At 35.4% G+C, this 12,256-nt stretch overlaps 2 protein-coding genes across 2 annotated transcripts in view; one reads left to right on the top strand and one right to left on the bottom strand.

Annotated features, from left to right (window-relative positions):
* Positions 1–1,096, top strand: part of npr2 (natriuretic peptide receptor 2) — an 88,415-nt gene extending 87,319 nt beyond the window's left edge. The window contains 2 exon segments of the mRNA XM_056458442.1: positions 270–317; positions 319–1,096. Of these exon segments, the coding sequence (XP_056314417.1) occupies positions 270–317; positions 319–357 (87 nt within the window). The 3' untranslated portion in view covers positions 358–1,096.
* Positions 1,097–4,123: 3,027 nt separating this feature from the next.
* spag8 (sperm associated antigen 8) lies at positions 4,124–11,881 on the bottom strand. Its single transcript, XM_056457029.1, has 6 exons — positions 11,661–11,881; positions 11,357–11,516; positions 10,003–10,048; positions 5,139–5,259; positions 4,869–4,931; positions 4,124–4,779 (listed from the first exon to the last, which is right to left on the bottom strand). The coding sequence occupies exons 1-6, from the start codon at positions 11,733–11,735 to the stop codon at positions 4,648–4,650; spliced, it is 597 nt and encodes a 198-aa protein (XP_056313004.1). The 5' UTR covers positions 11,736–11,881; the 3' UTR covers positions 4,124–4,647.
* Between the last annotated feature and the right edge of the window lie 375 nt (positions 11,882–12,256).

Raw genomic sequence — 12,256 nt, 5'->3', positions numbered from 1 at the left:
TCATATTTTCTATACTATATATTCAGTACTAAAATAAGTCCTGTGAACTCTGAACTTTGATGTCAATCTGAGAATTGTAATGACTTAATCAATAGAGATAAACAGCTTTTAGCACCTTTCTGTGCAGCATTATATTAGCTCGGGCTCAGTCTATGTGTCTTTTTTCATTAAGGAAAGAGCATATTGGCCATTGTTGATTAGTTCCTCCTGCAAGCTGTCTGAGTGCTCATTGATGCATGCTATTGATCGCTGTTGTTCCTCTCTTTCAGGGTAAAGGCAAAATGAGAACATATTGGCTTCTGGGAGAGAAGACAGATGTCTATGTTATCTGAGAGCACTGTTGATGCCAGGAAGTGACCAGGATCAGAGCCACTGCTTACTTGTTCTGTGTCTGAAAGGGTTTCACACTCTCACATGGAACAACATGTTATAATACCTTTTAAGGGAGGTCAATTCAGGTATATTTCATACCTGCTTAAAAACTGCAAAAATTGTATACACAATTTGTTTTGTTTTGTTTTTTTACAATGAAGTTTTCTTGTGCTGACAAGTATGTATTTCCAGGTGAAATTCCTATTTTTGTGCTTTCTATATTCAGATTTTTGGAAAACAAGTGATGTGATGTAATGTTCTTTCAAGTGCATGGATGGTGGTTGTTAAGAATGAGGACAGAGTGAAGTTTTAGCATAATGTAATATTTGTACATATGTATATCCAAGACATTGTAAGATATTTTGTTCAATAAACTGAATTTAAAGCAATTTTTTTTATACAGTCATTATTAATCAAATCGCAAATATCTTGACAGTTCTTAAGCATTGAGAATATTAGCAAATCCCTCTTAAAGGGCTCTTTTCCAGTCATCACATAGTCCCAAATGGGTTTGCGGATTATGAGCACAAGAGGAAAAGAGAAAACTGCACACTTGAACGTTTCACTCTTCCTCAGAGTTCCATTAGCGGCGACTCTCAAGCTAAATAGTGCATTTTCTCCCTCACCATTGTATTTCATCTCATTCAGGTCAGCTAAAACATTATCCAAAATTGAAACAGGACCTGATCTATTACTCAAACAGTAAAACCTGTGAAAATTTTAATCAGCTCTTTGATACAGGGCCAAATGAGTTGGTTTTATTTCACAATATAATTAATGGTGATATTGGAATAAGTTTTCACTTTGAAGATTGTTTTGTGTTCTGTTAAGTTTTTGCTGTCTGCCAGCTTAAGGGCAGATCACACTGAACACACTTTTACATTGCAAAAAAAAAAGAAAAGAAAGAACAGGGCACACCGCAATGCCTTTTTGTTGACAAGAAAAAAGAGGTGCAGTGTGCTTTTTTATGTCGCTAGGCAAGGACTGAATTAGCTGCGTATTGTGCATGAGTGTTGCTGTTGATATTGGTATAATTTTATTGTTTAATAATATTGTGATATTCAAGATTTGTGAAGTCATACAGTTCCAGATAGCTCAAAACAGTAATCACTATACTCTCCTCTGTCTTCAAAAGTCTCTGTAATCATTTTGACAACACAAACACTGCTGTCACCTCAATGGAAACCCCACCTCTGCTTTCATTTGATTGGAGAATAAAAAAGACGCACATCTTCCTGTCAGAGTTTACTTTTTTCAACTGCGAGCGCACAACGGCAAAAACGCGAGATGCAGCAGGCAGAAGCAGCACACAAATCTTGTGGTCGTTAGTAAATCACTCAAAAAAGGCACCTCTGAACGCAAAAAGCACGTTCAGTGTGATCAACCCTTTAGACAATTTGAAAAGAAAACATGCTGAGTGTGTTTATGTACCATAATTGACATGTTTTTGTATCAGTTTATACGTAATCGGTTATACACCTTCACTTGTCGGCGAACTATGGACCTTTGTAAACAGTATATCACTGTATTGTATTGTGATTACTGTATTGTATTGTGATTACTGCTTTAAAATATATTCTTTTTAAATGTCTGGGTTTTTCCCCAATGAACACAATATATTTTATTTTGAGAAACATTTTAAATATTTTAGAAGCGTAAACATGTCAGGCTAAATAATAAAAAAAAAAATCACTTCTGCTGTCTTCATTAGTTTCAAAAACACAGATTTCTTTACAATTTAAAACGACATCTTTGGATATCTTTTTTTGCTGGAGATACTGTTGTCTTAAAAACTAAACAAAATGTAAATAAAAAATCTTGTGCATACCTTAGGAATGATATAGCAGAAAATTTTGGCCGTTTTAAAACCTTGACTTTTCCAAATCACGGTATACCTTAAAAACGGTTATCGTCCCATGCCTAATTAGGACATTAAAGAATCATATAAAATGGGCATCCATTTAAGATGTACTGTGTATTTATTCTTTTGTTACACAATATGAATATTTAAATATCATGAAGTATTTAGTTTTACTCTCTCTATTAAACCATACAATGTCTGCTCATTGAAGATCATCCTTAGGTCATTACTGCTCACACCAGTTCGGTGGTAAATAGAGATGACATCATATTTTGATCATTAAGAACCCATTTGGCATCTGTGCCTTTAATGCATCTGTGTGTGAGCACTCATGTTCACAGCTGCTTCTTACCCCTATGATCCCTAATTACTGCCCCCTACATGCCCTACAGGTCAACATGCAAACCTTTACACTATTATACTAACAAATTGATATGGTAACAAACAAGTATGGTTGGGTCATGTTTTTTGTTTAGTTACAAATTTCAATTTCTAATTTTGTTTCTTAAAAAAAAAAAGAGTATATATATATATATATATATATATATATATATATATATATATATATATATATATATATATATATATATATATAGAAAAAACACCTCTTACTAGAAGTCAAAATCACGTCTCGAATACATTGATGCTATTTAAGAGCTGAATAGTGGATAGACATAAAACATTTCATAATAGATAGCTGCATGTAAAATATTTTTGCATTTAAGTAACAAGATGAATCTGTTCAGGAATCAAAATAATTCTAAAACTAAGTCACATTCCTCCAAGAAAACAGCTTTGTAAAAACAAATGGAAACTGAATTAATGAAGTCTAAAATTACTTGTTGCCATAGTTACCCAACATTAATCCCTGCTGAAAGCATGAAAGAGGAGTGCAGCGACAGAGCAGCTCTGAGATTGGCAGCACAGCTGTGTGAAAGTAAGCCATCCTAATCCAAAGAAACACAGCAGCAGTCGATTTTTAGCTATTGGTTAGAGCTTTTCTCTCTCTTTGTAAAAAAGGTCAGGTGGTTGTCGGGTGCACCCAAATTAACCATTTCACATTTATCCAGAGACAACGGTAAGTTTGTTGCATATACGCTTGAAGTCAGAATTATCAGACCCCCCCCCAACCCCCTGCTGTTTTTCCTTCTTTAAACATTTCCAGAATTATGTTTATTAGAGCAAAGAAAATTTCACAATATGTCTGATATTTTTTTTTATCTGGAGAAAGTCTTATGTTTTATTTATTTATCTTTTGTTATATTTTTGACTAGAATAAAATCAGTTTTTAATTTTTTAAAATCAATTTTGTCAAAATGATTAGCCCCTTTAAGCTACATTTTTGTTTGATAGTCTACAGAACAGGCCATCGTTATACAATAACTTGCCTAATCACCCTAACCTGCCTAGTTAACCTAATTAACCTAGTTAAGCCTTTAAATGTCACTTTAAGCTGTATAGAAAAATATCCAATTATTTGAAATGAGTTATTAAAACGATTATATTTAGAAATGTGTTAAAAAAATCTTCTCTCTGTTAAACAGAAATTGGGGAAAAAATAAACGGGGACCAATAATTCAGACTTTAAACTGTATATATATGTGTGTTTCTTTGAATTATTACCAAATGTCACCTCGACTATAGTAATAACTTTGAAATTCTGGGACTTTTTTGGGGGTGCCCATATGGAAAACGGCTGATAAATCCTACTGAATTTTGAAAATGTAAAAATGCATGATGTTTTCTGTAAGGGTTTGGTTTAGGTGTAGAGTTTGACATATTACACAGTCAGTACTGTACACTACAGTAAGTCATTACATCTATAGGAAGTCTCCATTAAACATGAAAAACCAACATTCATTCATTTTCTTTTCGGCTTAGTACCTTTATTAATCTGGGGTCGCCACAGCGGAATGAACTGCCAACTTATCCAGCACATGTTTTATGCAGCAGATGCCCTTCTAGCTGCAAACCATCACTGGGAAACCTGTACCCAATTCACCTGTACCGCACGTCTTTGAACTTGTGGGGGAAACTGGAGCACCCGGAGGAAACCCATGTGAACACGGGGAGAACATGCAAACTCACCACAGAAATGCCAACTGACCCAGCCGAGGCTCAAACCAGCAACCTTCTTGCCCAAAAAAATAACTTGTGTGTAAATTACATACATTTAGCTGGCTGTTTCTGATAGATGACATGAGTGTTAACTTTTCATTTGCAATTGATTAATGATGATTAACGAACCTATTTAAAAACCTAATATAAATTAATGAAAAAGATTGAGTTGGTGAAGGTGAACTGTAAAATGAGTAAGATGAACAGCTATTTCTAGACTTGCATTTGGATTCACAGCATTGAATATACTCCTCCCATTTGCTGTTTATGATACAACGATAACATTTGTTATTTCCTCACAAATGTGCATCCTTTTCTGATGGGTACAGCACTGTGTCATCCAGCTGATCTAGTTGTTCACCGATTGGTGTACTAAAGGCAGCGCTTCTTTTAAATGGACTGTCCTTCCTTTTAACTGCTGTCATGCCCTGCATGTGAAAAGAAAATGTTATTATTAAAATGATGATAAAATAAAAAATGAATGTATCTGAAACCTCACAGTACTAGATATGCTGACCTGAATCTTCTGATAGTTATCACTCCAAAATGTGATGGCCTGTTCGGTTGTATATTCATGACCCTGGAAGAAACAAGCAGATTCAGATGCCTGTAAATTCACATGCACACATGTGAAGTTATACGCTCAAAGCAATAATGATGTATAGGTCACAAAATGCTCTCATAACAATTTACCATTCTTTTTTTTTTCACTTAAAATTGAAATGCATTGCTCAAGAGGCAAGTGTCAAATGTCAGCCCCTAAAGGTTACAGTGGAATGAGACACACCATGGTTGAATTCGGACATGCACGGACAGATTTGAAGCCTTCCACCTTGTAGTCTGCTTTTGTTACGGAGGACAACTCAGCGATTGGAGGATCTGCGTTCAGGTCAGCATGTATCTCATCCCTGTAAAGTAGATCAAAATGTTATGCTAAAACTGTAGCATAACAATCTACAGTTGTTAGTTCAATCAGGTAATCTCTTTGAATATGAACTTCTTGATTATGTTCTATATGCATAAGCAGGCCCAGAATCTGCAGACACTTGTTTTGCTATTTCTGCATAGAATTATTTACAAAATCTGTACATTTATGTGGAAGGCTTTTGAGAGTACAGTAACTAAAAAATTGACACATGAAATAAATAAAAATAAATTAAACTAATCAGAACCAGTTGTTTGGTAAACAAAGAAGTCTCCCATATAATACATATATCAAAAAAAAGACAGACGCTGCGTCCGAAATCGTATGCTTCCATACTATATAGCACACTAAAATCAGTATGCGAGCCGAGTAGTATGTCTGATTCATCGAATTCGAAAATCAGTATGTAAGAAGTACTTGGATGACCTACTACGAGATTCTGAAGTGTGCAGCGGATGGATAGCTATGCTATCACATGAGGCACTGCGAGAGAATTCATAAATGGGAGTGAAGTGATGCAACTGACGTGGGTAGGTCACGTGATAATGACAAAATGGTGGATGTAGTACGTCTGAGATTTATTCATACTGCTCAGATTCATACTGTATAGAGCGTACTTTTCTAACGGTTGAGTAGTATATTTAAATTCAAATGCAGTACCTACTTAGTAGGTGATTTTGGACGCAGCCAGAAAACATTACTTTACAAATTGTTTTGTAAATTAACGTATTATTAAATATTGCTAAAATCAACATAAAAACGTTATACATATTTATTTACATGTGGTGCAGTAGGCAGTGCTGTCGCCTCACAGCAAGAAGGTCGCTGGTTTGAGCCTCGGCTGGGTCAGTTGGCGTTTTTGTGTGGAGTTTGCATGTTCTCCCTGCGTTTGCATGGGTTTCCTCCGGGTGCTCCGGTTTCCCCCACAGTCCAAAGACATGTGGTACAGGTGAATTGGGTGGGCTAAATTTTCCGTAGTGTATGTGTGTGTGTGTGTGTGTGTGTGTGTGTGTGAATGAGTGTGTATGTGTTTCCCAGTGATGGGTTGCAGCTGGAAGGGCATCCACTGCATAAAACAAATGCTGAATAAGTTAGCGGTTCATTTCGCTGTGGCGACCCTGGATTAATAAAGGGAATAAGCCGAAAAGAAAATGAACGAATGTTTACATGGACACCAATAATCTGATTTTAGTATGATTAAGACAATACTCTGATTGAGAGTCTACCATGCAAACAGCGATTATTGATTACCTTAATCTGACTCATAATCTAACTAAACATAAATCGAATGGTCTATTTGCACAGCTAGTGTTATTCAGCCAATGATAAACTTCTGGTAAAAGGTTTATGTGACAATTTTCAATTTAACAAAGTTGCTTTTACAGCATCAATGTTGCAATGTAATTACAATACATTCAGTTAAATAGACTTAAGCATTCATTTAGTTGTTCAAGCGTAAAACGAGATGAAAGCCCCTGTAACCGCCAGAGCTGTCAGGAGCAGCAGGCGAGCGCAGAAACTCCATTGAAAACACTAGAGTAAAATAAATTGTCATATTTAAAGATATGGCAGGGGAAAATGGAATTTAATGCAGTGCTTCTTATCTGGTCTGAGACCCACTTCATATTGTATATCTTTCAAGCAGTGAAGATCACTGATTTTTAAAACAATCAGATCTAAAACGCGGCAATTTTGTAATAAAAAGACCGTTCACTGGAAGCCCCGTTGCTGGCTGACTAAAAAGTAAAAGATTGTGTGCATATACCCAATTAAGACGTGTGGAGTATGCCAATTTTAGCCACATTATTGAAGTGCAGTACAGACATGTAAACATCTGAATCAAACTATTACTATTCTCTGCACCTCCCTAGTCAAGTTCCACAGACACACACATTGCAAAATGCAGAGTTTTTTTTTTTCATTCGGTGTGTGGTAGCAAAAATTCCATTAAAACACAAGTCCTTAATTTATACTCGCATCCTATAACTCAGTTTGTCATGGGGCATTAATGAAATGTTCCTAAGTGGAAGTGAAACTGCCAAACTGCATTTAAAGTTGAAAAATTAAAAAAGAAACACCCGAAATTACATGACTCAGAAAGGAAACGTGGATATGTGCCATGTGGCTATGTGCTATAACATGTAAAACGGGATCATGAAAGCAACATTCAAAAAGCAACTCACCCTTAATCATATTATCGTCTTATTTAGATTAAAGCAAATAATTCAATTACAGTGTTATATTGAATTCCTCCAATAAATTAATTGATGCTGACTGTTCACAGCTAATATTCAATCAGTGCAACAGTATAAGCTTACACTACCTGACAAAAGTTTTGTCTGCGATCTCAGATGTAAGAACAACAAATAATAACTTGGCTTCTAGTTGATCATTTGGAAAAGTGGCAGAAAGTAGATTTTTCTGATGAATCATCTGTATAACTGCATCTCAATCATCACAAATACTGCAGAAGACCTATTGGAACCCAAATGGACCCAATATTCTCACAGAAATCAGTTTGGTGAAGGAAAAATCATGGTTTGGGGTTACGTTCAGTATGGGGGCGTTCAAGAGATCTCCATAGTGGATGGTAACATCAACAGCCTGAGGTATCAAGACATTTGTGCTGCCCATTACATTACAAACAACAAGAGAGGGCAAATTCTTCAGCAGGATGGCGCTCCTTCTCATACTTCAGCCTCCACATCAAAGTTCCTGCAAGCAAAGAAGATCAAGGTGCTCCAGAATTGGCCAGCCCAGTCACCAGACATGAACATTATTGAGCATGTCTGGGGTAAGATGAAAAAGGGAGCATTGAAGATGAATCTATTGCCTTTTATATAAGCCACTTCTGACACCAAATGATCAACTAAAAGTGAAGTTATTATTTGTTGTTCCTAAAACTTGGACAGGCGACAAGACTTTTGTCAGGTAGTGTATATATGTGCTTCAAACATTTCAACCATAATACTAAATGGATAGGTAAATTTACATTCTGTCATTAATTACAAACCCTCACGTTGTCTACATATTAAAATATTTTGAATGAAACTGGATAGCTCTCGTGCCATCTGTAGACAGCAACAGTAAACAAAAATAATGCTTGTTCTCATGTCAGTTCATGTCATGCCTGCCTGTTTTTTTAGTATTCTCACAGCATCATTTAGCTATAATTAATAACAGAAGTGATCTATCCCTTTAAATGTGCAGGCATGTGACACTGTAATCTAAGCAATAGTCATTAAAATATGTAAACAGACATACTGTACAAGAAGGCTGGCCATCTTTTTTATTTAATTTTTTGGAATCATTACAGGCTACAATAAAAAGGTTGGTCACACTTTATTTTGATGGTCCATTTGTTGAATTTAAGTTACACTACATCAACATGCCAACTAATTCTCATTAGATTATGAGTAGACTGCTAGGTTGGGGTTAGGGTTAGTGTAAGTTTTGACATTTACTTGCACAGTTTCTTATAGTCAGTTAAATGTCTGTTGAAGGAGCAGTATCAACAGTCATTAAGCAGGCAGTCTACTAATACTCTAATGGACCATCAAAATAAAGTGTTACCAAAAGGTTTACTGTCAGTAGACTGATTTGGTTCGAATGAATATTATAAACATTATTTTATGCTTCGCTTAGTGCTCTTTGTCTTTTCTCCTTTTCATCTCTCAGCTCTCCAATCCAATTCTACTTACAGGTCATCATACTGTAGATTAGTGAAAAGAGCAAGCATCTACATTTGTTTATTTTACAAGTTCAATGTTGCAGGCTTACTAGTAGACAACACTGATCAGAATAAATAATCTAACAATATTGTATCTATAAATACTTTTTTAAAGCTGCAGTGCTGTATTTGTGAAGCAAGATTTGAGTTTGCAATGATGCATGTTATCTCATTTCAAATGTTTAATAAAGCTAATTTTCTTGAAAATGGTTTCAGAATACACAGTCACTGTGGTGTTGAAGACGAGGAGTTAATGACTCATGACTGAGTGCAACAGAAGGATTGTCTAATTCAGCAGATGGTTGAAACAAAACAATTATATGAAGGCACGTCTGTCTGACATTCATTCACACTGAAATAAATCTGACACAATAGAAGTGTCATAATGTTAATCATCATAAAAATGAAATTATTTATAGAATTAAAAAAACAAGATTAAATATGTGTGCATAAACAAAGTAGTGAATGGAGCCATACAGTTTACCACATTAACCTTTAGATTGAATGACTGATTCTCTAGAAAGTGAAGCATGTTATCTGAAATGATTTAAAAACTAAATGAACTTTTTAATGATAATTAATTTTTTATCAATAAAAAAATCATTTTTAATGTAATGAACATTAAAGAGGATCTGACCCCATTTTGCTTTGCGTTTCAGCCCAAAATCAGAAGTAAGGCCATGAGGTGTCTCACTTAGGAATGATTATTTTTGTCTTTCTTTCTTTTTTGTTTTGACAACAGAGACTTGTAGTCAAGGTTACATTCAAGAAAAAAGCAGACAGTGGCATCATAAACAATTTTTTTAAATTATTTACTTGAACTATGAATCTGTATGTGGCACAAAAAAATTTCTTACATCAGTTCTCTTTCACTGTTTCCTCCTCTCACACATGAAACAAGAAATGTGGGAGTATAATAAAATATAATTTCTGTTTTACACACCATGAGGTCGATGGACATTAAACTTTAAAGTAATTGCTTGTTTATTTAACTACCTTATTCTTTTGATGAGGTCATTTTCCAGAAGTTCAGTTCGTCTTCCTAAAATGAGAACCACAGTGAAATTTATTAAAAAGATTTACTGTATATGAAGCAGTAAGAGAGTAGGCCATTTGTTTAAAATGAGCTCTGTGAAGCTTATTATTTGTAGAATCAAAAGGAACTTTATAATAAAATCTGAAATACTGTTGCAATGTTCAAAAAATGCTTGACAGTTCACCATTTTCATATAGTGCTATATTTGTGCATTATACAGTTATACTGTACATGTCATTTCATTTAGCCACAGCCATATCACCCTGCAGCCCAAGAGTGGTTACTCACCGAAGCTAAGCAGGGCTGAGCCTGCTCAGTACCTGGATGGGATTCTAAATGGGAAAACTAGGTTTCTGTTGAAAGTGGTATTAGTGAGGCCAGCAGGGGTCGTTCAACCTGCAGTCTGTGTTACTCCCAATGCCCCAGTAAAGTGAAGGAGACACTATACTGTCAATGAGCACAGTCTTTCGGATGCGACGTTAAACTGAGGTCCTGACTCGCTGTGGTCATTAAAAATCCCTAAAGCTCTATAACTGTCTCTCCACTCCATCTATCACTGGTGAATGCACTGGTGCTGTTGTCCTGTGGCTGCTGTGGCATCATCCAAGTGTATGCTGCATAATGGTGGTGGTGTGGAGAGACCCCCCCTCATGATTGTGAAGCGCTTGTATGGCCATACAAAATAAATGCGCTATATAAATACATATTACATTACATTGAAAATGGTTCTGGTAATTTACTTTATTATTTAAATTTAGACTTTGGGTAACAAAATTTTAAATTAGGATAAAACAAGTTTGATGATAAATAAATAAATAAATAAATAACCTTATTCAATAAACTTATTCATTAAATTAAAAAAAAACAAAGAAGTGGCACTCACAGGTGAGTGGGCTTGACAAACGACCCGTACTCTTCTCTATAAAAAACCCCCCTCCTCAATCTAGCATTTAAATCTCTGAGCTCTGACAGTTCCTTTGTATAATTAGCACTTCTTGTGACTAAATGTAAATGTAATGTAAATTTAATGGAATAAAGCATGTGCACCATTTTTACTGCATTTATTGCATGATAAGGCATAATGCATTTCAATAGTAGGCTATGTGATTAGAAATTATTGTGTACTTTTAACTAAAATCAACCATGTTTACACTAAAATAAACAAACAAATACATAAACAAGAATAAATGACCAAAATATTTCTATATAGCACAAAAAAGTTTGGATAGTGAAAATATCAAGAGACAAAACATGAATCTCAAGTCACAGGAGAAATGTGCTTATCATAAAGTCCTGTATAATTTTTTAACCCACCTCTTTGTCGCATCCCAAGGCTTGTAGAAGCATTAAAAGCAGCTCTGAATGTGCTGGTCCCCTGCACTTTTGCTGCCACGTCCGTCGTAAGAATGCCTGTGTGTCCGTGCTTATGAATACATGTTCTAGGTCTGGTACTGTCTAGCAGTGCAGTAGCCCCCTAAAGTGCATAAGAGAAACTGATTAGGTGTGATGAGACAACAAGCTGCAGAAAATATGTTAATGACACTGTAAGTGTACCATCATATGCAAGACGTCAGCATGAAACGTTACTATGATAGTAAATATGTTTTGAGAAACTTACCTCCTCAACCCAGTTTCCCAGTAAACATTTTCTACCCGGTTTATTTTCCTCATGATCTGAGGCAATTGCACTCATCTTTGTGGTATGGCGCTGTATGACAGGCTACTTTTGTTCGACTTCAGGTGAAATAATTTCCTTGTGAAACCTGCTAGGCTGCGCTTTTATTTTTTTGTAAACATTTCAGCTGAGCCAAAGACTATAGATTACACGCTCAGCACAGATTCTACTATAGCTGAATGTGCCACGGTTGCCACGGTAACGTAAACAAACACATTGTGATCTCGCTTTACGTTGGTAAAGTCCAAATGGCATACAGCTGCGAATACTCACATCAATATAGCAGAATTTCTGTCACACTTTACAACAGTAATTGATATTACATTACTGTCAGGGTAGGTTTATTTTTGAAGTGGGGGTGTTTATTAAATAAATAATATAAATAATATTCGATATAATTAGTGTTTACATTACAATGATTGTTGAATTTAGGGTTAGGGTAAGGGTAGACGTTAATAAAATACAATTCGTGGATAACCTAACAAAAAATACAAATAATTATCGTTCACTTCCGGCCGCAGCGGTATCCCTTCCATGCT

This window comes from Danio aesculapii, chromosome 5 (assembly GCF_903798145.1).
Source record: "Danio aesculapii chromosome 5, fDanAes4.1, whole genome shotgun sequence".
In the NCBI taxonomy this organism is placed as follows: Eukaryota; Metazoa; Chordata; class Actinopteri; order Cypriniformes; family Danionidae; genus Danio; species Danio aesculapii.
The sequence above is the reverse complement of the archived record's forward strand: the minus strand, read 5'-3'. Positions and strand labels throughout refer to the sequence as shown.

Coding starts and splice junctions, on each gene's coding strand:
- spag8 (XM_056457029.1), bottom strand. CDS start 11,735: ATGAGTGCAATTGCCTCAGATCATGAGGAAAATAAACCGGGTAGAAAA. Junction 4,932..5,138: donor CATGTCCGAATTCAACCATG/GTGTGTCTCATT, acceptor TGTTTCTTCCAG/GGTCATGAATATACAACCGA. Junction 4,780..4,868: donor ATAACTATCAGAAGATTCAG/GTCAGCATATCT, acceptor TTTCACATGCAG/GGCATGACAGCAGTTAAAAG.